The 25,641-nt window shown below is 43.7% G+C and overlaps 1 protein-coding gene across 1 annotated transcript in view; it reads left to right on the top strand.

Annotated features, from left to right (window-relative positions):
* Positions 1–6,017: 6,017 nt before the first annotated feature.
* The window catches only part of SLC6A17 (solute carrier family 6 member 17), a 31,884-nt gene continuing 12,260 nt past the window's right edge, over positions 6,018–25,641 (top strand). The window contains exons 1-5 of the mRNA XM_035124026.2: positions 6,018–6,131; positions 19,661–20,051; positions 23,005–23,162; positions 24,308–24,434; positions 25,418–25,599. Coding sequence (XP_034979917.1) covers positions 19,772–20,051; positions 23,005–23,162; positions 24,308–24,434; positions 25,418–25,599 — 747 coding nt within the window. The 5' untranslated portion in view covers positions 6,018–6,131; positions 19,661–19,771. The remainder of the gene's footprint in view (positions 6,132–19,660; positions 20,052–23,004; positions 23,163–24,307; positions 24,435–25,417; positions 25,600–25,641) is intronic.

Raw genomic sequence — 25,641 nt, 5'->3', positions numbered from 1 at the left:
TGACATTAAATCTATCCCTTCATTTAGCTGAAGGCTTATATATTTTGTGAGTTTTAGCCAGAATCATTAAAATTAGTGCTGTGTAAAAAAAAAAAAACCAAAAAAGTACCTCCCCATGTTTTTTTCAGTTATTATCCATCAATAAATAAGTGCTGGGTTTTTGCTGCACTTAACTTACTTTTGAGGTGGCTGGAGGGTATTTCTGTGAGTGTCGTTTTTTCACTCTCCAAATCATCTCCCTGGTGGTCTGCACTCTGCAGCCTTCCCAAGTGCCCCTGCATATGGTTTTGAGGAACTGCAGGATGGGAAGACAACAGATCACCCAGGGGCTGTTCTATAATGGAAGAGGACATTTATTCATGTCCCCACCCCACCCCAAAGCCACTCGTAAGGAAATGCAATCTCTTCTAAACCTAGAAGTTCCTAGAATTTCACCCCGAGATAAAAAGGCAGGTGATAAACTATGCTCTTTCACAGGAGATAATGATTATCCGAAAACTTAAAGGCAGGACTTGGCAGAGGGCTAGTGAAAATGGAATCATCGTATTCAGAAGCCGTGAGGCTGTAGTTGATGTGGTGGCGGCTACCTCTCTCATTTGAAATTAAGAACTCAAAAAGATATTTCACGGATTAGGCTAAGGGCCCATGTAGTCTGGCATTCTGTTCCCCCAGTGAACAACCAGATGTATGTAGGAAGCCTGTGAGCAGGAACTGAATGCAACAGCACTCTCCCTATTTGTGATTCCCAGAAGACATACTACTTCCTCTGACAGTGGAAGTGGTGTGTGTGTGTTTGGACTTGTGTTTGTTGGGGTTCTGGGAAAGATGAGCTTTTGCTCTGACCCAGCCAGGGGTGGCGAACCCAGTGGCTTCCAGATGTTGCTGGACTAGGGCTCCCATCATCCCTTGTTATTGACCAGGCTGGGTGGGAAAGGTGGGTGCCAGAATCCAAGAACATCTGGAGGGCCATTAGATTCCAATCCCTTAGCAAAGCAGTGCCACATTTGCGTGCGAGTTGCCATGCTAAAATCTGCCCTGATAAATTGTAGGGCTTGTTCCCGCAGTCACATTCTGTGTGGTGTAGTTTCTTCAGCAGCAGTGAACTTTGGGAAGCTGAACTAGTCCTGTGAATGCTTTGATGCTTGTTCAAGCAGAATCTGCTCCCTATGTCATGAAAAGTCTTGGGGAAAGTAAGTCAGACCATGATGTGAGGAATTGCAACCAGGATACACATTGGAACATTCGCTGGATACACTTTAATCTGCCAGGAAAGTTAGCGTGGTTTGACTTTCCTGTGTATGAAATGGTTGTGTGAGTGAGCCCCAAGACAAGACTCTACAGACATCCAGGACATTCAAAGGTGGGGGCAATTTACTTCTGGGGGGAAAAGACAGAGGCTCTTTTCTCTAGTCTAGGGAATAGTTCTTCCTGGTTGGTCCATAGGGTAAACCCAACCTTATTGCATTTTTCATTCAGCTAAAATTAGAACAGAGCACATTACTAATTAGAAGAGTAATCAATGCAGAGTAACATTACATGATTGTTTTCTGTATCTTTCTGAGCTTAGTGCTTCTCAAGTAAATCAGCACTTGCTATTCCCGTAATGGCATCATGATGACTCATGTTCATAGTGTAACTCTCTGTAGCATCCCAATTGCAAGTGTAAAGTGATTCCTCATTTTGCCTTTATGTAGCAGCAAATTATTTCTCATTTTGTATGTCGGCATACCAGTGTTGCACTGCGTGCATGTACACTAGCGTCAGGGGACATTCCCCTTGCCTCTAGAAACCTCAAAGAGAAACACGTGAAACCTGAAGAAAATCATCACTGTCAACTCTCGCTGACATTTTATAAGACACCCTCAGTATCTCTAAAAGACAAAATAGCATGAGGGTGCAGATTCCAAAGGCGACATGATTTCCTTGCTTCCAATCTCCTCCTCTCTGTACCATTGAAAAGGGGCTTTGGTCCAGAGCAGGGAAGCATAATATTTTATTCCTAGCGTGTTAATGTCAAAGGGCACCCACTTACCATATTGCTTCTACAGAATGCACTAGCAGTGTCTGCTGCTGGAAGGGACAGCCCTTTAAATGGGCTACTGACCTGACAAGGTGGGTTACTTCCTGGTCTTAAAGATGGCAGCTGAAGCTTGAAAAGGCGCAATTCAGAGAAAACTCAGACAGCCATGATGTCTGCATCGTAAGCAAAGAAACTGCACTTACTAAGCATTTCCCTGCTGCATACAACTCTCAAAGGGTTCATGGGATGGGGAGATGGCAGCTTCGGCTCTGACCCAGTCTTGTTAGTATTAAAACACTGTCTCTTTCCTGAATGCTAGCCTGTTTCCTAAAACAGCAGCCTGCAAAATCCTCTCTCAGCAGCATCCATATTTGCCAAGACCAGTCTTTAACTCCTGGTGTTTTGACTTTCCTTCCCACAAAGACCCAAATGTTGATTTTTCCAAATTATTCCCCCCCCTCCACCCTACCTTCCCTCTCCGTCATCTTGAAACAGCTATGAATGAATGGCTGGTGGTCATGTGATTCTATCACCATGGAGACACATGGCAGCTGTAAGATGTAAGAATCAGGATCATAGGAGGGTGGCCGCATAACCAGCAAGTTATTTATAGGTTGCTGTTTGTGAATTTATGGAATCACATCTGTCTATGAGCATCATGTTTCATATTCACTCTGATTCAGATGGGGCAGGGCATTATTCTTTACAAGCGTGCATTATACAAATCCCCCAGGTCTATGAATTAATGCAGAGAAGGAAGGGTTCTCGGTAGCTTATACAATCTCTGAGCAAGCTTAGATCAGGCTGGTTTAAAATTCACATTAATTTTTTCATCATGAGATGCTCTCACAAACCTACTCAGACTTCTCAATACACAGGCCAAACCACATCTTTGAACATAAGCTGCTGGTGGCTGCTCCATGAACACATGAAGGGAAAGCCATACTGCAACCTGTTCTGTGATTGTTTCTTAAGCAACGAGGTTTCTTTTTGTTTTTCCCCAGGCAAATAGGAAGCAGGAGGCAGCGCCAGTTGGCAGCACAAAGCAAGATGTGGAATCACCCATTACACGGCTGAATCTTCCAATTTTGGGTTGCTCGGTTTCTCATTTTTCCAATCTTAAATTCAGTTCACCACATTTCTGCAGCAATCTTTGAATATAAAAAAATTGTCAAGAAAATTATTCAGTATTTTAATGCAAATTTCTCCTAATAAACTCATTTTTGAATGCAATTTTAGCTGATGTACACATTTTTGCAAACATTCTTTCCGAATATGATGCATATTTGTTTGCTATTTTCACCAATATATTCTTTTTTATGCACACTTTAACCTCATATTTGATTTTTTGCAAACACTGGTCAGTTGGGAACTGCATCACAAAATTTGGATGAGTGCAAATTTCAATGTTTAGTTCTGTTTTGTTTCTTGCCTTTATTTGGAAAGTGAGAATCTGATGGATTCACGTCTAAATGTGAACTGAATCAATATTCTCCCCCATCCCTAACTATGGGTACCCATTTTTGCCCCGTTTCTTAGAAGGTGAACATAATCTATTCAGCCCAACCTTAAACATTTTGTTATCCCCTAAGTAAAATATGAATAATGTGATCCAGTAGGCAGAAAGTTGGATCTGGATCTGGAGGACTTAGCAGTATCCATAAGCTTTCTTTGGCAGAGCAAATAACAGTTTGTGGTGGGGACTGCTTATAGCAGAAAAATGATGGGAGAGGGTGAGTGGGAAAGAATTAACCCACTGCTGGTTATTGCTGCTTTGACTTAACAGCCAGGGGAAAAGATGGGTGGAGGTGTCAGGAGGATATTATTTTCTTAATTTTTGCTTTGCCAGTTCCATGCTTGCACAGCAGAGAGATGCAGATTGAACTCTTCTCTGGAGGCTGGACCAGCTTAGCATGTACAGAACAACACTGAGGGTGTTTAAATTATAATAACAACAGCAACTTCGTACATTAGTGAAATTAGTGTGTTATTAGATGTACAAAAATGGCACCTACGCAGCAGCAAAGGAGGTATATGAATTATCTGCCATGGCTGGCCTGGGGCTAATCACTTGTCTCTTAGCTTCAGTGTTCCTTGACTGAAAAAAATAGGGTGTTCTTTGTTTGCCTTTGACCCGTTTTAAGGATTGGTGTTAGAATTCCTGATCAGTAGTAGATTTTTACTTGTACATGCAGGCTATCTCGTGGCTCACGGGGCTCGGCAGTCAGTTGACTCCACTCTTCATGTGCACCATTACTTTGCATCTAGCTGAAGTTAAGTGGACCTTGGGGTTTTAGTGAACAACGAAGTTGAACCCACAAGCTTGTAGTCTGCCTTTGTTGATCTGTGTAGCAGAATATTTGCCTTATGGACAAGCTCTGCTGTCATTTGCAGAGCAGTTTGGAATCAGAGCTGCCACCTTTTGTTGTCAAAAGTGCCATTTCCCTGGAACCTGGGGATGGTGGCGGATCAGATAGAACCAATACAGAATCTGGCAGACTGGATGGGGATGCCAGAATGAGACTTGGTGTTTTATGGCTGGGTGGGTCATGGTAGAATTTGGTCAGCCACGAGTGGTTAATTACATTGATTGCTGGCAAACTTTGCCCCTCCCTCTCTGCCCTTCGGCAGTGAGCAGACCTCCATTCTTGGGGGGTGGGGTGGGAGTAAGGATTGCACCACCATGCAGCAGAACCAATTGCCACAGCTGGATCTCCCTCCCTGCTCTTGGTCACTGAAGGCCTCCAATAGGGGGGATGATTAAGAAGCTCACAGCTGGACAACAGACAATCAGTTGCCAGTAACGGGGTGGGGTGGGGAGTGAGATGGGATGGAAGGCAATGGGTGGGGACACTCAGGGCCAGATGAAAATAGACTTTGAGTGGAGGATATGCCACCTGAGCAGTGGAATGTGTAGGAGTGGCTAGGAACGTGATTACATCGCATTGCTTTATGTATTGTGCTTAGACTCGTGGATCCTTCAGAATAATACTGCCACTCTGCCAAAGGCTCTTTACCACACCAAAACAAAGACAAGCGGCCTCAGGGCATTGGTGCCACTTCAGGAGCTAATGATGGCAGGAGTTCCTTGGTTTGGGCTTCTTCCCTTCTGCTTTCTTCTAGGAGCACACAACTTTAGACAGATCCCTGTCTGCGTGGTGAAGATGTCCTGGCTGGATCTTTTCAAGTGTGTGGTCTTTAGACTGCTCCAGAGGTTGAGCTCTCTGAGCTGGGAAGTTCCTGATTTTAGTTCAGACCCAAACTCTGGGCCCTTGATAATACTGGTTTACCCATATGAATGCGTTGGAACTATTCTGATCTTCCAGGTGGCAGCATGTCCATTCACACCACAGGCTGCTCGCGATTGCGGATACTTCCCCGCAGTGCCCAAGCGGCACGTCCGAGGCATGCCGGGAAAAGCGCGCCTTCCACCGAAGCATCAGGTGTTGGTTGGCCCTGCCGGGGAGGGGCGTCCGCAGCGGGGCTCGAGGGTCCGAGGAGCAGCAGCGACGTCTAACCCCGCTCGGGCCCCCATGCCACCACCGCTTTGGGGCCCCGGGTGCGTTTGCGGGAGAGGCGGCTCGCTGCTCCCCCGCGACCCCCTCCCGCCGCCGGATCCCAGAAGGGCGGCGAGCCGAGCCCGTTGCCAGCCGAAGCCCCGCGCTTTCCCACTGACGCGCGTCGGCGAGTGACTCAAGCCTACGTCACGCGCGCCCCGCCAAAAGACGCTCTCTTTGCCTGGGTAAAGACGAGCCGCGCCAAGGTGCTCTAGCGACGGCGGCGACGCAACCTGCTCCGTGGTCTCTCGACGGCGACGAGCCGACAGACCTGAGAGAGCCGCAGAAAGAGTGAGCCTTCGGGGAGAAGGAGAAGAGGCAGCAGCAGCAGAGCAACTGGGCGAAGAGCGGCCCGAGCGCAGCGCGGCCACCTGGGGAAGCCGAGGCGCGCGTCAGGTCAGGGCGCGCGGCTTTGCCTTCTTCCCATTGCCCAGCCGCCAGAGCACTTTCCCCGGCGAGTTGTCAGAGGTCCTCCCGGCGCAGCGCAGCCGCCTTCCGTCCTGCGTCCTGGAGGAGTTCCTCGACGGCGCGCCGACGGGGCGGGCAGCCCACTGGTAAGGAAGGTAAGGAAGGGGCGGGTGCAGCGGCTCCTCGCGCCTTCTCCTTCTCTCCTTCGTCTTCCATCCTTTTCTTCTCGGTACGCAGGTAGGATCTGCTTGTTTCCATCGCTTTATCAAAAGGACAAGGGGGGGGGGGAGAGAGAGAGGAAACTCCCGGTTGCTAGGCGAGGATGGAAAAAGGATCTCGCCTAGCAACTGGGGAGGAGGCAGGCAGGTGGACCAAGGGTGGAGAAAAGGGAAAAGGGAGCGAGGCGAGGAGGCGCGTCACCTGAAGCCTAAAAATAGCCAGCGATGCGGAACGGAAGGAGGCACGTTTGGGCGAGATAGATTGGGGGTCGGGCGGGGGAGAGACGAGCAAATCGCCCTTTGCTGAAGCCCGGAGGGATTGCCAGGATCCCTTCCGAAGAGATGCTTGGAGAGCTGACATTTTAAGTAAGCATGGGGTGGGGAGCGGGTATATAGATTGTCAGTGGCCATCCTGAAATCCACGCAGCCTGAAGTGTGACCTTGATTGTAACATTGGGGAAGGAAGCAGAAACCACTCCATCCTCATGAATAATGAAACGCCGGCGCTTGAATCCTGGCTCGCTTGCTCCTACCTCTCTCTGGGGCAATTCATCACAGAAGTTAGGGGTAGAAGATGGGCCACAAGAAGCTGCATTTTGACTTGTGTTTTAGGGTGGGGGAGAGGATGCTAGAGGTTTGTCTTGTTTCGTGTTTTTTTTTAAAAAAAAAACCTGGGCATTTGTGAAAATGTTGGCTGCATTGGGAAGCCAGTTCTGGATCTGCTTTTAGCCCTGGTGGAAAAAACCATGCCATTGTATTTGATTTAAATCCTATGCATTGAATCTTCCTTTTTTAGTATGCTCTTTTTGAAATGATCAATAAACCCTTTAAAAATAAAATCCAAGTCATCAGCTATTGACGTACTTGAATGGGAAGTGGAAAGTGACAGATCCAAATAGCCTTCCTATTAAGAAGCAGCTCTGACTGTAACATAACTGCCTAAAAAAAGATTGTATTTATGGTGTTTGCTCCCGATTTGCACTTGCAATTGGAAGCATGTGTGCAAAGCTCCATTAACACTTTTGCTTGAACCAGAGTGACTCTGGAATCAAATTCTTATCTCAGGAGCTATGTGCAAGCTATGTGGGTATTTTGGTGCCCAGAAAAAAATGTTTAAATGGTGCCCACTGCACCATTTAATGGCACCATCCACAGGCTGCTGGGGGATCATCCCCTATCCCACCTCACCTGGTCCTCTTGCTTGCTCTGATAAGAGATTCCAGGTCTTGCAGCTGGATAAACTGAACCCTTATTGGACTATCCATTTCCTCCAATATGCCCTGCACTCCATGCCTTGATGTGCCATGGCTTCTTAACCATTTATGCTTCATATCCAGCCTCAGCCCACTTTCCCACCTCTTCCCTCTGCTCATAGCATCAGTTCCTCCAACCTCTGTTCATTCCTTGTTGTGCATAAGCAGCAGAAGCACATGTGCCAAGAATTCAGGATGTACCTTTCCTCTTCTGCAGAAGCAACAAAAGTGCTGTTCCATATCAGTATGTTCCTAGATCTCCAACACGACCACCTAATTGTAAGGCCAGCATGGCATGTGACTCGCTCTATAAATGACATTGAATTACTAAGCAGCATGCCACTATAACTTAATAATGAACTTAGAAAGCTAACTTATATATCAAGCTTGATATTGTCCACACTAACTAATAGCAGCCCTTATGGGCTTCATACAAGGGTCTTTCCTAGGCCTGTCTGGAGATGCAAGGGATTGGACCTGAGACTATGGCCCTTCCCCTGGTTTTGGCCCTTCCTATTTGCGGACATACGTTTCACAGAACCTAAGGTTAGATAAAACTGTTGGATAATCGAGCAGGGTCTCTTCTGTTGCACAGCCCATATGGATCTTCCCAGCCTGTGACTTATTTTTAGCTGCAGAGAAGCATCCTTTTAGAAGAGCATATCTATCCATCTTGATGTTCTCAAGGGAATAATAAAGTTTCCATTTGCTTGCCTGTCTTCCAGAAAGCTCATTCTCTGATGCTGAGAGTCAATAGGGACTATCAGACTGAATGTTGGGTCTAGGAGTTCAGGGTTCCATTCCTAGCTTAGCCTCTGCGTGGCCCTGGGTCTGCTCCCCATTTCTAATGTGACGAGAATAATAGTATCATAGAATTGTATTTTTGGAACGGACCACAAGGGTGCAAGAATATTTTTGCAGAGCATGGGGCTCAAACCCACATGAGATTAAGAGTCATGCTCTACTGACTAAACTACCCCAGCAGTGATGGAACTCGCAAGGTTGTGTGTGTGTGTGTGCGTGCATGCAGAAGGAGGATGAGAGATTAAAAATGAGTTTTAAAATGGCAAGGCACTTGGCACAGCTAGAAGTGCCACATCCATTATTAATCATGGAGAATGCATTGCTGGTGGCCTCTGGGGGGTCCTCCTGACATCATTCGGCAGTGCCATCTCTCCATCTGTCCCTCTCCTCTTGCCCTTCCTCAAGGGTGACCTTTCCTCTTTCAGCAGCTTTGGGCCTCACACCTGCATCTCTCTGCTCCTCTGTTTTCATGTTTCCCAGGGGAGTTAGCGAAGCCATTTTTTTGCCTCCTTTCTTTGTTATCACTACAGCAACCCTCCAAGATCAGAGAGAGAGGGGAAGGGAATGTATATGAGAGCAAGGGGAGGAAGCGAGTATGTATTGGAAGTGAACCATAGTCCACGAAATCTTGTGCCATTGTAAGTTTTGTTGACCTAATTTAAGGTGCCACAAGACTCTGTTGCTTTTGCTGCAAGAGAGTAAGGTGGTGAATACAGTTTATGTTGGCAATGCTGTCTTCCATGAGGTGCAGCCCCCAGTTTTAAGCCTGAGTCCCCTGCTACTGATTTCCATGGGGAGATTAGCCTCCTAGTTTTTGTACTAAACAACCAATTTGTCCTCTGGCTCTAAACAGAAAAACTCCACCTTGTGAATGTACCATACTCACAGCATTAAGGGAGTCATATGATTACTGGCTTTTATGCCTTCAAATACAGGGGCATATTGTTATGGCTTATATATGCTGCTATGATACCAAACAAGAAATGAGCATGGCCTGTATTGGATGAATAGCCCCTTTTTTTCTCATTTTCTGGCCAAGGATGGTGCAAAGTCTCTCTCTCTCTCTCTCTCTCTCTCTCTCTCTCTCTCTCTCCTCTAAGATAGGAAAACAAATGGAGACATCTATGAAAGTATTGATGTGGGGACATGAAGAGTTGAGATGTATTTTGTAATTAACTCCCTAGCCCTCCCTGATAGACTCCCAAATGCAATGCTGTGAAATATTTCTTGCCTGGAGCCCCCCAAAAGAGTGCTGTTGAGTAAGCTATGATGCCTTTTATTACTAGTAATAAAATTATTAATAATAAAGGCTTACAAGTGGAATTCAACATGGCATTAATTGGGGTATCTGTGAGTGGGTCGAGGTCTGCTTGGCAAGGGAACTCCCATGTGTTCCTGTTTTGGGTCCCCCCCCATCCTCCAGAGCAAAGATTTAGGGAGCAAAGGGGGAGGAGAAGCAGCTTAATTTTTGTTCAATGAGTGGACTTCGTTTTGGTTGCGCAACAACACAGCTGAATCCTACCCAATAGCACTTTTAGGCCAGCCGAACAGCTCTTAGATGCTGCCTAAGTGCTTCTCTGCTACCAAGAGGAAGGAGGCTTGCTGTTGGGAGGTCCCACACAGTGTGGGGGGGGGGCAGGGGAGACAGGATCCTTGGGTGTCTCTGTGTTGAGGATGCACAGGATCCTAAGCAACCTCATTCATGTAATATGGCCTTAAGGGGAGCCCTTTGCCAGTCTGTACGCTGCCATGGTTAATTTCCTCCCACTGACTGTAATGGGAAGGTTACAGGTAGGTAGCCGTGTTGGTCTGGATCGAAGTAAAATAAAAAAAATTCCTTCAGTAGCACCTTAAAGACCAACTAAGTTTTTATTTTGGTATGAGCTTTCGTGTGCATGCACACTTCTTCAGTAATGTAATGGGAAGGGTGGTGGGAAACGGCAAAGAAAAGGGTAAGAAAAAGCAGTCTCCTAACTCCCACCCTTGCCTGGCAGCAAGCTGTCAGGGTTTAAGAAGTGTTTTTAGCTCCACCACGGAATCCTTCCCCCTCCCCAATAGGATTATTCTGCCACCATGCAAAGACACTATTTCCCCACCCCCACCCCTATATTCCAGCTCACAACAAACCTGTGCCATATGTTGTTATTATCCATGTTTTGCAGAGGAATAATTGGCGCTGAGAGAGTGTGATGTGCCCAATACCCAGTGAATTCATGGCTCGGCAGCGAATTGAGCTCAAGTCTCTAAGGTCCAAGATTCTGGGCATTGGCCCATTTTTAGCATCCAATAGCAAGTCTTCGGAAAGAAGATCCATTATATTTTAACAGTGTTTAGGGCAGTATAACCAACAGCAGCAACAAAATTCTTTGCCAATTTTGCTCAAATTCTTATTGAAAAATCATACCCCTGAATTGTCTGACTGATGTAAATTTTTAAAGCTGGCCAATTGGACTATGTTTGCATGTTCTGTAGAATTGCTTCTGTTTTACTAGGAGAAACAGAACAAATACAGGCACTGGAAATCCTGCTCAGCCCTCCTCCTGATATTTGATAGGGGAGTGACACTCATCTACTTCCAAGCTTGTCTTCATAGCCTCTTGAGAGCTAGAGACTCTATTTTCCCCATATGAAAGCTGTGGGTTTTTTTAGGGTGCTGAATTTTGTGCCCAGTGTCATTTTTGCACTTGAGAGATGCAATCACACCATTGAAGGATAGACACAAGGCCATGTGGGGTGAGTTATGTGGGTATAAGGAACAATCCCCCTTCCCAAAGAAGCTGGAAGGTGTGAATAGAGAAACTGTGCTAACATCGCACATATTAGCATACAAATATGTGCGCTCTCCTATCCATTGTAAGGCACCAGTGCGAGCTGGACAGGGGGCTCTGCTCTTACGCAATTCTTACTCACTTCAGTGAGTGCTGCTTGCAGAGGAGATTTCCCCTGTGAATTGTGCCTGAAGAATTTATTTCTTCTCACTCCCTGGGTTAATTTCTAGTATTCACATCTGTGCAGCAACAATGTAAGAAATTAGCATCAATGGGACTATAGAAAGCTACCTTACACCAACTCAGACCATTGGTCCATTTTGTATTACACTAACAGTGGTTCTCCGGGATTTCAAGCAGGGGACATCCCCTGTCCTGCCTGGAATTGCAATGGATTGAACCTGGCACCTTCTGCATGCAAAGCAGATGCTCTCATGGCTTAACCCCACAAGAAACTGCACTAGGAAAACTCATTTTAATACTGGGAATGCCAACCACCACAATAGCACAATGCCTCTCATACATAAGTGCTACTGCAAGCTGACCCAGTTTGGAGCAGCACTTTTTTGCCAACATTATCAGATGCCATGTATGAGCATGGCAAACTATAGTATCCCCAGGTGTATCTACTTTACTGAGCATGCAGAGGGTTGCTGTGCAAGGATAACATGACATGGGAAACTACTCTCTTCAAATCTCTGTTCTCACATGAATTTATTGAGTGGCCTTAGGCACCCCCACCCTCAATCTGCCTTAGTAATATGTTTTGTGGTGATAAACACTTGCCTACCATACATAGCTGAATGTAACAGCAGTTGCTTGTGGGCCTTGGGATTCCAATTTTGTCTGCTAAATTCTCTTTAGCCCTCAGCTGCATGGTTTAAGGCTGCTGTCTTTGCAACATCAGAGCAGCTGAGTCAAAGACAGCCAGAGGACTGGTGGCACATTATTTGCAAAGCCCCATGTGGACTTTGGAGCAGATCAGCCAATAGCATCAAGAGGGATGGCATCCTTCTTCTTCTTTTTTTAAAATGATCTTTATTCATTTTACACATTAAAAGAAATAACACCAAAAACAAATTCAGCATACAAAAAAAAGAAAAAGATCCCCCTACCCCCCCAAAAAAAGAAAAATATAACAACAATAAAAAGGAAAAAAATCTACTAATCTTATATCATTCTCATAACATTGAGACTTCCCCGGTTCCCCCCTCTTTGATTCCCTAATTTACTTCCTCGTAGAGCAGTTTTCACCTTATACCAGATAATTTTTAATTAATTAACATTTCCTCATTCATTATCACCATTTAATTATATTTAATTATATCTATAAACTCAATTTTTAAATACTTATATTCTAATATATCTCCCCAACTTAGAATTTTTACCAACAATGAAACTGCATTTTAATACTTCATTCTCCCCCCCTTCCCCTGGACCCAGATTCCCTAGATACCTCAGCAAATTCCATATTTCATACCAGTGTCGGACATTTCTAACCAGACCAGCCTAAATTTACATGATTAAGCATTTTATCCCACTCCCACCCTTTCCAAAAACTTCCAGCAATATTTTGTAAAACCACTCTGCTGTTTCCACACTTTCCTTGCTGTTTCCCAACACTCCCCTTCTTCCTTCCCCTCAACCCAGAGCCTTCCCTGCACACCCTCTCTCACTGGGTGTGCAGAGACCCCCCCTGGTGTTCCGTTGGAGAGTTCTTTTTTTAAGTCCAAAACTTGTCCCACATCTCCCACTTGTGGGGCATTTTGACAATCTTCTTCCCTCTCTTCTTTGCAATTTTGAAGTTCTTCTAAATTGTCATTAATGTCTATCATTTTTATTTCTTCCTCCGTGTTGTCTGCGCAGGTCAGTTCTCTTCCAGAGTCCTTGTCCATATCTCCCTTCGTGTCCTCAGGTCTGTTGTTGATTTGTCGCACTTGTTCATTGTTCTTGACCAGCTGTCCCTTGATGTATAAAGTTCCAAATAAATCTTTTGGTACTGTAAGTCCTGTACTGATGTTGAGACTGCCATCGTCCTTGCTCTCAAATCCCGTGGGAAAGCAGCAGATAATAAAACCGGATGTGACAGATGTCAAATTCCCAGATGGAGTCCATTTTAAGTCCAGTCCTGGCTATTTCGTAAATCCAAATATCAATAACATAGTCTTTTCTTAATAATAGCAAAATATCGATTCATTCACTGATCTCTCCAGGGACCTAGTTCCAGTCTCCTGGAGGGTTTTAAGAGTCTGATTCTTGGTAAATTAGTTACTTCCTCTCTCTTCCCCTGCTGGGGATCAGGTTACTGCTTCACATAACAATCAAAGTGGGAGACCGACTTCCATTTTTATAGTCACCCACCGTGTCCATTTTTTTTTAAAAAAATATTGCCAATCAAGCTTTTTTACTCATGCTGAGTTTTGTTTTTTCCTGATTGTTGCTTTTTGCGGAAGGAATCCACCACTCTCTGTGTGAAGACTCGGGACGTCGCTTCTGGAGGTAATGCTGGTGCCCAAGATGGCTCCCGCGACTGCGACTCCGCTGAACTCTCGGGGACTCTGCTGAGCTCCCCGGGCAGCGGAGGAGTCGCGTCAGGAGCTCTGCAGGGCAAATTTGGCCCCCGGGAAGCTCAACCCGGGGTTCTATGGGGATCCGCGTGCCCCCGCGGTATTCCCCCCCCCTCCGCGAATGCCAGAAGCCCCTCACAGCAGCGCGATAGACCGGAAGTCTAATCAGGATGGCATCCTTCATCCAGGATGAAGGAGGAGTTTGCAGGAAAGGTTGACACCAGAAGACAAAGAATATGTTTTATGGGAGAATAACCATGTAGCTCATTATGCTACAGGCATATAGCTATGTTGTAATAATAATCATTTCATGACATCTAACCATGACATCTAACCTTGGCACAGAATGAGAGAATTGTAGAGTTGGAAGGGACCCTGTGAATCATCTAGTGAAACCCCAATGCAGGAATATGCAGCTGTCCCATACGGGGATCAAACCTGCAACCTTGGTGTTATCAGCACCATGCTGTAACCAACTGAGCTCTCCAGGCACAATCTTTTGGATCTGATGGTAGTAAAAGGTGTATTGGTGGTTGACTTCCCAAACCAAGCTGGTGGTAAGAATGTGGGTCCTTCTAATAAGCTTACCATGCTTATATTTTGATAATTGGGATCAGTGAAGCTTTCTGATGGGCTACTGGCAAATATGAGGAGATGTATGGCAAAAAGAAAACAAAAGAAAGTCCATATGCTGCATGTGATATGCAGGCCATGCTACTGCAGTAAAACAGGAAGCTTACATTGTCCCAAAAGAAGGAAATTATGACACGTGGAGAAAGAATTCTGTCCTTGGTGCTGATCCTCTCTTCTATTGCAGCATTAGTGCTGAACAGATAAGCTGATATCAAATGCAGTACTATGTAACTGCCCTGTCAGCATAAGGGTTCTGTTTGTGCAATGGGACTTTGCCCAGTCTGTTCTAGGGGTTCCTCCAACCTCCAGAGCAAATTTGGGGAGGGTGTGGGATGCACACAGGTCTTCTCTTTGTGTCCAAGAAAAGTAAATAAGCTATCCACTGCACAAGTGGAAATTCTTGCGCTAATGGGATGGTTACTTAGCACTGTGCTGGTTACAAATCTCATCTTCTTAACACAGTCTCTCTATCTTATAACTTATAACTGTATGCTGAACTGGATGGAAGGATCAACACCAAGGACAGCAGCTTCCTCCATGCGATCACAGGCCTTCCTTATTTACCAGCCTCCCCCCCCCCCGCTTTACTGCAAGGCAACCTTACCTTACAAAATCAAATATATTGCATGAGGTGTGGAATAAGAAGAATCAGGTCTTTTGTTCGGGAACAGCCTGTCCCAGAGATATTGAAAAACTGTTTCCCGTCAGACAGTGCCAGGCTAGATTCATCAGTGGTTTGCCTCAGTATAGCACAGCTTTGTCTGTTAAACAGCACACTTTCTATAGGTTTATACATTGCTGAGAAAGTTATTATTTGCTTGTGTGGGTACTGTTGGAGAGTCCCAGTTCTCCCTAGTAATGTTTATGGAAACCAGCTCAGACAATAATTGTGAACTTGCAGAAAATTCAGTGAATTGCTTGTGGGTTTTAGAGAGCCTCACAAGGGGATAGGAATGCTTAACAGTGAGATATTTTAGACTGGTTTGCTTCTTCACCTCATTATTTCCTTCCTTTTGAGAACTCACAGTTCAACCATCCGGTTCCTACTTCTATTAGAAATGCTATTTTAAGCTGCCTGTTGCTAAGATACACTGTCAGTTCTATGCACTTGCTGTATTGGTAGTGTCTGAGAATGATATATCCAATCAGTTTAATTAGTTTCCCCAAATTAAAATATAATTTACAATAGGATTTAGTTTGGTAAAAACATGCCATTGTGTTCTCTCACAGCTTACGACAGTCACTTCAGGGATAAGTCACCTTCAGAAAGTGCGTCCTTTTCTGAGTGCCCTCAGATCTCATGTTTCATGGCGGGATCACCACGGCATCAGGAGGAACCTTTTCCCTGGTACCTAGTAAACAGCTAAAACCTTCCTCAACCTAAGGCCCACGGGATGTGTTGAAAGGTTCTCATTGATTCAACCTTTTCTGTTGTCTTTTTTCCATATTGGCTTAAATATGACTTATTCTTAGAACCTGGTGTACTACACTTCCACATCATCACCTCAGTGATAAGGAAGACTTTCCGCCATAGACCCTTGTGACTTTCCCCAAGTCACAGAACTACTGACCTGGTTAGGAGCATTCGTTTCTATGAAGCACATGAAAGGAGAAGGCCAAGCCAAATGAATCATTGTTCTTGCTATGAGTACAGGTCAATAGCTAGCCAATTAGATGAGGTGTCTGCAGTTTGATCCATAAGAAGTTGTGTACCGTTCTCAAATGAAGAGTAATTTCACATTCTCTTGCTTATTGGGTTAGGAAGGATCTTGGTTACTGGTAAAGGGAAAAAAGAAACACCTGTCTTAAACAATGCAGTTAAATGCACTAAACCCTGCACATTGAAATACAGTGTTGTATAGTAGGAAGAGTGTTGGGTGTAGAATAGGGAGAGCTGGGTTCAAATCCCTACTCAGTCAGTGGCTTTACTGATGACCTTGCACAAATCTTGGTCTTACATACTTTACAGTGATGTGATGAAGAACAGGAATAATCTCATGCACTGCACCTTGACCTTCTTGGACAGAGTGATGGAAACAAATGTGATTAATAATAATAATAATAAATAATAATAATAATTTTATTATTTATACCCCGCCCATCTGGCCGGGTTCCCCCAGCCACTCTGGGCAGCTTCCAACAAAATATTAAAATACAGAAATCCATCAAACATTAAAAGCTTCCCTAAACAGGGAATGCCTTCTAAAGGTCTGATAATTGTTGTTCTCTTAATAAACAAACATTGTCCCAAGCTAGGACTCTATAATGTGGGTTTCCTCAACCTGGTGCTTCCATCCAGATGTTTTGGATCACAACTCCTATCTTCCCTGACTATTAGCTCTGCTGGCTGTGGCTGAGAGGAATTGAAGGCATGAGGTTGGGAAGGCTGCTATAATGGATTGCTGGGATGCAGCTACCAACATTCTGCTGTCTCATATTGTGTGTTCCAGTTTTTCTCCAGGGTGTTAGATCAAACTAGCAAATGGCCAAGGAAACTTCTGTTCCACTTGTGGCACAGAAATATTGCAGTTACAGGTAGCTATGGAAGATGACACCACACACACACACACACACACACACACGGTTAGTAAGGGAATTATAGTGTCACATATTCAATGAATTAGTGGGTTCCTTTTCATTCATGGATCTCAGACATTCATGGCATATGTGGCATCTGGTGTGGAATAAGTGCAGATGTGGGTCCAAAGGAACAATCAGAAGCTTGAACTGAACTCTGCTGATGGGTGGTATGTGTGCACGCGCCCAGCTCTAAGAGGGCAAGGAGTTTCTATTGATGGGCAGTGAGGGCACTCCTTGTTCTGGGAGCATCTTGGAGGCATTGGCTGTGTGAAAAAGAATTCCCTCATGCAGCCAGTGCCTGAAAATACAGCATTCCCAGCTGGTGGGCAGGAGAAAGAACTTATTTACTAGGCCTATGCTCAGTGCTTCCCAAAGTTCCAGGCATAGAACTGGCTACACCTCTTGTGCTGTGGTTCCCAAATACCAACAACCAACTGGCTATTGGGCATTTGGGAATCATGCACAAGGGATTTTGACAGATGGGCCAAACAACACAGCTTTCAATCATGGGATTTCCGCAGTGATGTCACAGGTAGATTGTTCTGCCCATCTGTCAAAACTGGTCCCTGGAGCAGTAAATATTTTCAACCCCTGGTTTAACTATTCATACACTACATCAAGATCAGCAAGTGTGTCAAAGTGCAATCAAACTTATATTGTTACCACACACAGACCTATTCTATTTTATCAAGTGCATTTTTTGCATCAATGGACAATAATGATAATGGTTGATGGAATTTCCCGTCTTCATGGTTGATGAGTCATTCAGTTACAGCTGCAATACTAAGAGTTACTAAGGCCTTTCACTGATTCATACTGCATTAATTTGAGACTCAGAACTCTAGTAGTGTGGTACTGTGTGTTCTAGGGAGAAATTATTCTCACTTATATCAGCTTTTCACTCTGTATGTATTTTGATGATACTTTGATGGTAATTTTCTTCTTAAGAATGCCCTGAGACATGAGACTTTATTGCAAGGGCATATGCATGTGCTTGCCCATGAACCTTTCTCAGTATCAACCTCCCATTGACATTCTGTCCCTTCTGCATTTCTAACAGCATAGTGGTCTTTGCATAGGCTGTCTGCCAGAATTATGAAAGAAAAATATTTTCCAAGCTGGGATCATGAGCTTTGTTGTTGTTGTTGTTGTTGTTGTTGTTGTTGTTGTTGTTGTTGTTGTTGTTGTTGTTGTTACTGCCTTTCATGAGGAGCAACCACTACATTCTGAATGGTGCAATAAATAAATAAATATGGCCAGTGTGGGAACACTTATCATAGAGAGACTTTGTTGCCTGGTTTAGAAAGTATTATTTGGCAAGTACATCCCATATAAGCAGAGTGAGCTATATCTGCAACTGATAGCTCATTCTACAGGAGAAACACAATCATGTATAGTCAGATGTTGTTAAGGTAACCCCCACTCTATGGGAGCTGAGGTGAAATTTCTCAGAAAACAAATTTCTGAGCAAGTGAAGGGGGAATCATGAAGTGTAGTTTTAATAACCAAACCTGATCTCATCTCCTTTGGGGGTTACATCATCTTGTGATGTGGGCACAAAGTCACACCATAAAAGCAGATTAGAGCCACCATTTTACTTATTGAAAAAATGAGGAAAGCCACCCCCTTTTACTGCCCTGTTTTATAAGTACAACCGGGTGGATCAAGAGTGTAACATGATCCTAACTATTTATCCAAATATACCATGACCATAAGAATAAGTCCAATCTTTGTATAAGTCAACAATCACCTTTATGAAACAGGTATTGCATACAAGGGCTTTAGTTGCTCCTAATATTGTCAGGAATGTGCTAGTAAAAACTGTTTTTAAACGACCTTTTCATTGCCTTATTCATACATGCTTTCAAGGAAACCAAATCCCATAAATCCTGAAATAGTTCAGTATAAGAATTTTGCTGAGTGTAAAACTGGCAGGGTTTCACTGAAGTCCAGGGGACTGGGCTGGTTTAGCTCCGTTGAAAGACAGCAGCCCTTGAATGGAGAGGCAGGAGTAATCAATGGTTTTGCCTGCAGTGCCAAACATTTTGCAGATACTATCTGTTGTAAAACTGTCATGGGCAATTTAACCTACGATTCCTGGCCACCCCAGTTGCTCTGATAATGTCATCAGCTGAGAGATAACCTTGGTGCTTGCTGTTGTCATGGAAGAACTGCCGAAGCCTGCCCAGTTCTTTAGTGCAACAATATTTTAAGCTAAATAGCACCTGACACATTGTTGGCACTAAGCACAGGTAAAACACAAGTTATAGCACTTAGCTACTGCCAAACCTCAGACTTTCACAGATTCCAGACAACAAGGAGGAGGGACTAAGAAAGATAACTGGGTGGTGAGTTACCTTATAGGGTACAGCATTGTGAGAATGTAACCATTTCACAGTGTCCCCCGCCCCCCAATATACTTACCCCTATACATATATTGCTTCAGAAAAATTCTACTTACCGTAAGTCCCAATTTCTGCAGCAAGAAAAGCTGCAATTTCTATTGACTATGCATATAGAGCAAATTTGCATATTTATTGAATTTATTTGCTTCTGCATGACCTATGCAGAGCACTGCGATTCTGCCTCCTGTATCTCCTATTCTGTCCTACTTCCTCCCCGGAATCCAAGATTTCACCAGGCATACTTTCATACTTTCAAGCCTTGAGGACTAGAAGTTTGCTCTTTTAAAATGAAAACTGAATTCTGAGGCAGATGCCTTCTGGAACCTATACCATTTCTGAATTTGCATATTGATGAATCACACAGCTCTGGATACTCAAGAACACCAAAGAAAGTAGAGAAGCGTAATGTTTTAATTCATTTGTTGTTGTTTTTTGTTGTTTTTTCAGATCTCGTAGATGACCAGGCTCTGAGAGCTGACCTTCAAAACCACTCCATCTTGGGCTCCCCCCCCAAAAAAATCCCTTCCTTCATAGGTGTGGCTGAGCCAGGCAGTCTCAATGCCTAAACACAGCAAAGTGACCCAGAAGGAACAAAGTACTGAGCATGTCACTGAATCAGTGGCTGATCTCCTGGCCCTCGAGGAGCCTGTGGACTATAGACAGAGTGTCTTAAATGTGGCTGGAGAAAACTGGAACAAGCAGCAGGATGTGGATGAAGCTGGTGAGGATCGGCCAGCGTGGAACAATAAACTGCAGTACATTTTGGCTCAGATTGGCTACTCCGTGGGGCTGGGGAATGTCTGGCGCTTTCCGTATTTGTGTCAAAAGAATGGTGGAGGTAAGTGAGCAAGGGAGAAGGTACAGTGTGCAGCATAAAAGTCATCTGTTATGGATACATGTTCTGCTTTCCTTTCCTAATACCGGTTCAAGCATAGGCTTGAAGGCCATAGGATGCTAGGTATCTCAAACTGAGGCAGACAATACACAGTACTGACCATGCTGACTGGTAGTAACCCTCTAGGTTTTAGACAGGATCCTCTTCCTGGGAATTCTGGGTAAATCATGTGCTCAACCATTAAGCTATGGCTTTCCCTTCAATGGATTTTTGTAGTCATTAGTCTGCATGATCAGGCAGCTCATTTAAGAGTTAAATGAAGAACTGTTATCCTGAATCTTATGATTCGTCCTAAGATTATCTATACAAACCAAGACTACTACTCCACCACACTCAGCAAGTACTGGTGAAACTCGGGAAATTAGAATACCGTCGAAAAGTGTTAATTACATTCCATTTATAATTGACCTGCCTAACAACAAATAATTACAATTACAACAAATAAATCCTAGGCAAACCCCAACAACTCTCACCACCAAAGGAAAACAAATACACAACAAGGAACCTATGCAAGCATTGCTGACAACCCCCCCCCCCACACACACATTAAGTAAAACAGAAACATTGCCACACACCCCACCCCCTTCCCTTATCTACCACTCTCCCCCTTTTCCTCCCCAATGTCTCAACAATTGAAACTGATCTGTAAAAATGTTATGAGAGACATTGTACACGTCTTTGTAAACTGAGAAAACCTTCAATAAAAAACAAAAACAAAATAAATTACAACAAATAAAGGCTTGACATATCTTGCTTTGCATGTCATGCATCTATCTCATATATTGGTTTCACATTTTAACTTGCATTACTGAAATGAATGCACTTTTCGACGATATTCTAATTTTCCGAGTTTCACCTGTAAGTCTCCTTTCCTGCTTGTTAGTGTGCAAGTATTATTTACATGGTCATATTGAGTTCAGGTAACAATTTGTGGTGCTGAAAGGCTGCCATTATTCTTGGACTGTGTCTTTTTTTATAACAGCCATGTATTTTCCTTGATTGTGCACTGCAAATCCATGCCTGAACCACACTGAAGCATTATTATCTCAAAATATGTGAATATATAAACAAGCCCTTGCTACAAAAGACATTCCTCTATAGCTTGGTAATAATTTTCACAAAGATGAACTCAGACAATTTTTCCATTGGTTTGAATTTGCCCTAGTTGAGCTGTATTATGAACTGTTAATTTATTTCAGATTTACAGGTTGTGCTCTGTTTCCTAACAAATTTGCTTTCCGTGGTGTGATTCTTGCTCTCTGTGACATAGGATGATAATATTCCATTAATCTTTTTTTTTTTTAGCCACCAAGTTGCAGGTAAAGCAGATTAAAGGCATAATTGCAAAGGATGACTGTGTAAGGCACATTGCCCTTTGGTTGGCTGCACAGATAGAAGTGACCACTGGTGTTTTCCCTCCTATCAAGTGCTCAGTCTTTAATGTGGTCAACAGAACATTAAATGAATGGTTGTTGCACCTTGAAGGCTTACCTGCTTGCTATTAAGTATACGCTTCCTGGATTATCCATGGATGAAGCAAAGTGCCGGCTGAGTATCAGTTGGTTGTAATGCGACAGGAGTGGATTGTTGATAGGTAGATGCTTTTGTGATAAATGCAGTTTCTTGGTTGATAATGTCTGTGTCGCTTCTTGGTTCAGCAAGCTTTTTCTGCTAAAAAATACTGCTGTATGTGAAGATAGTAATTTTTATGTTGTTTTCTTCTCAGTAATAAAGTGTGCATATGTCTGGCAGAGAGAACAGATTTTCATTAGGAAAAGGGTGGTATTGGGCCAATTCTTTGGAACATTGTGTGCTCAAGGACTTACAGGATGGTGCTGCATGGCTTGAATGCTTTGTTGAAAGCTGAACACCCAGGTTAGGGTTGCAAACGGGAACCCTCTAATTGTACCTACCGGTATTATCTTGTTACAAAACCTGGTTTTCCCATTACAGTACTGAGTTTGAGTTTACGGTAGCTTGTGCTAATAGTGGTTGCTTTCAGAGCCCTGAGAGGCTTTGGGAAGAAAGGTGAGATATAACAACAACAACAACAACAACATTGATTAATTAATTAATTTTACCTAAAACCTTTTCCTAAAGGGGAAAAAAGAAACCTTGCTGTCATTTGCTTTGATCAGAGTCTTCCAGCGGATTCTTGTCAGGAGCTGACCCAGTTGTGTGAAGGATTTTTATATCTTTTTGAGAAGCTGTGAGTTGTGTCAAGAATTAACTCGGTGAAGTTGTGCTGGGTGCACTTAATCGTTTCCAGCCTGCTTATCTGACTACCCTGAATATGAAGCAGGATCAAAATCCTGCCTACACAGCTTTCCTGTCTTATTAGAATTATGAACGTGCCAGGAATATTGATTTTTTTTTTCTTGCTTTGAGTTTTTGGTCAACAGCTCAGATTTCCAGCATGAGCGTTTTTGGCCTCTCCGGTCAACTGTTTATGTTTCTCTGACTGCCCATTTGTTTCGTACTCTCTTCAACTAGCCAGAGATACATGGCCCTGCTATTTAAGTAGAGTCCTTTATCTAGCCCTTCCAGGAATTGTTCTCTTTAATTGCATAGCTGGCAGCGGAACAGCCATTGTGAAGGCAGAAAATAACTACACTACACACACACACACACACACACACACACATTTATCTATGGAGTGTTAAAGTGATCCTGTGTGTGGTAGTTGCATTAACCTCTCCCTCTATTGTCATGGCACCATTTTAAATTAAGAGACTTGCTTCAAATAATGTTTAGAGACAAATGCTAGCTGGAGCTGATGAGGATTGGGTGGGCCATACAAGTAAGAAGTGGTTGTCTCCTAGGAGCAGTCATTGTCATGCTGGGACCTGTGTGGTCAAAGATGGGCATCTCTAATGACCTTTTTCTTTCCTGCCAGGTGCCTATCTGGTTCCGTATCTCATATTGCTCATCCTCATCGGCATCCCTCTCTTCTTTCTGGAGTTGGCTGTTGGCCAGAGGATCCGCCGGGGCAGTATAGGAGTGTGGAATTACATCTGCCCTCGGTTGGGGGGCATTGGATTTGCCAGCTGCCTTGTAAGTGCTTGCAGAAGGCTTTGGGTGGCTTTGGGACAGTTGTGTGGATGATAGACATCTTCCATATGTGCTGTCTAGCATAGCAGACATGTGCATAATAGACCCATTTCCCACAGTAAAGAGGTCTTAGTTATTGCAGAATATAATTAGAAGATACCAGTCTGTGAAGCTGGTTGGTTAGAAGCTCAAGACTGATGTCTTGAACAGTTCTTTCCCCCAACTATGGAACAGGATCAGACATTTACAGGTGAAACTCGGAAAATTAGAATATCGTCAAAAAGTGCATTTATTTCAGTAATGCAACTTAAAAAGTGAAACCAATATATGAGGTAGATGCATGACATGCAAAGCAAAATATGTCAAGCCTTTATTTTAATGAAATGTAATAGTGGTGTTTATTTTTGTTTATTTATGTATTATTGTAACTATTTGTTTTATTACTGTGGAATTTCCAAAAGAAAGCATTTGTAAAAATTAAAATTAAAATAATAATAATAAGTTGTATTATTGAAATAAATGCATTTTTCGACGATGTTCTAATTTTCCAAGTTTTACCTGTACCATCAAGTTCTGATTTCCTTTGATTTCCCCCAGACCACATGGTCCTATATGAATCTGAGCTGAAAGGACGTGCCCTTCAAGAATGTGTGATGTGCCCTAACTGATCCACTGTTCACACCTGTCAAAACAAACCTCTTTATAGTTTAGTCAAGTGATGAGCAGGTGGGTACTTGCAAAAAGACCAATTCTCCTCTGGAATTGATACTGGAACTCAAGCTTAGCACCACGACTCACTCATGCCCCCTAAGCACCATTGTGCCATTCAGCATCTTACATAAACAGCTGGGATGACAACCAAAGTCCTTTGGTTGATGTGGCCCTGGATCGCCTGTGCAAGAGCAACACTGCTTCCTTGATATCTGGCAGTTTTGAGGGAAACAATCACCGGGCATGCCCACATCACAAGACAGCAGATTTTGAGAATGCATGGGGAGACGAGCGGAAAGAGAAGTCCCATTGCATAGCATTGGATATAACCCAGTGCATTTCAATGTTCCATTCTTCACTGTTCATTTTAGTATCACTTTGTTTGGAAATACGTTTTGCTGTCCAGGTTCCAAACATTTTTATTCTCCTGTTGCCAGGTCTGCTTGTTTGTTGGGCTCTACTACAATGTGATCATAGGATGGAGCATCTTTTACTTTTTTAAATCCTTCCAGTACCCGCTGCCTTGGGGCGAGTGCCCCGTCATAAGGAATGGCACAGTGGCAAGTGAGTCCTTTCTCTTTACAGCTTTGCATGTGGTAGAAGGGAAATGAGGCACACTTCTTTGGGTGATAAACAGCATTCAACTCTGTGACTGTTGTCCTTCCAGAATCTTATAATTCAAATGTAATCGTGTAATCAATGTTGGCTGATGCCACACAGCACAGATGCGTGGATGCATTCATTTATCCTTTTCCATCATTTATCCTTTCCCATCATTGTGGGTCCCAAGCAGAAATATGTCTTCACTTCCCATCTGTAACTCTGTACAGTAGTTACTATAGTAAGGTAATTCAACGTTACTTTCTCTAGGGGTGTTGAGAGTAGTGACAGGGAACGACCTTCCAGTCAACAACTTAACACCTACTATCCTTCCCCTCCCCTCAACCAATGTCTCAACAAACGAAACTGAGTTGTAAAAATGTTAAGAGAGACATTGCTCTTATCTTTGTAAACCAAGAAAACCCTGTATAAAAACAATTTTAAAAAATAGTTCAGGTTTGTTTCCAGCTGATAAGGTGTGGGAATTGCGCTTGGGCATTGGCTGGCAGGAAATGGATACTTTCCAAAGAGTGCTATAGAGACACTCTGGAGGTTAATGGAGCATTTAATAGAATGTGAACATCTCCCAGAATATATATAAATCTTTTATAGTGGGTGTAAATTGCCCCATTTATTTAACTTTTAGTTTCAGTGGCAAGATCTTGGATTCTTTTTCCTTTCTCCTAATGTGAACTTCAGCATCCTTCCTGAAGTGCCCTATGATACTTGTCTGTCCTACTCAGCGTTTAAATCATAGCTGCCAAGTTATCCCTTTTTTTAAGGGATTTTCCATTATGCTGAATAGGCTTCCTCGCGAGAAAAGGGAAAACTTGGCAGCTATGGTTTAAATGCTGCCTTGCTTTGCTGTGGCACAGGTGTGTCTAAATGAGAAGTCAAAGCATGTAAAAAACACAACAACAAACTCCATAGCTTTTGTCCCTTTTCAGCCGTGGAACCAGAATGCGACAAAAGCTCTGCTACTACTTACTTCTGGTACCGGGATGCCCTGGACATCTCCGACTCCATTAATGAGAGTGGTGGGCTTAACTGGAGAATGACTTTATGCCTTCTGGCAGCTTGGAGCATTGTAGGCTTGGCCATGATCAAAGGAATTCAGTCTTCAGGAAAGGTAAGTGTTGGTGGTGGCAGCCCAAAGCAGAACAGAGATTGC

This window comes from Zootoca vivipara, chromosome 7 (assembly GCF_963506605.1).
Source record: "Zootoca vivipara chromosome 7, rZooViv1.1, whole genome shotgun sequence".
NCBI lineage: Eukaryota > Metazoa > Chordata > Lepidosauria > Squamata > Lacertidae > Zootoca > Zootoca vivipara.
This window is presented reverse-complemented; position numbering and strand designations above follow the sequence as displayed.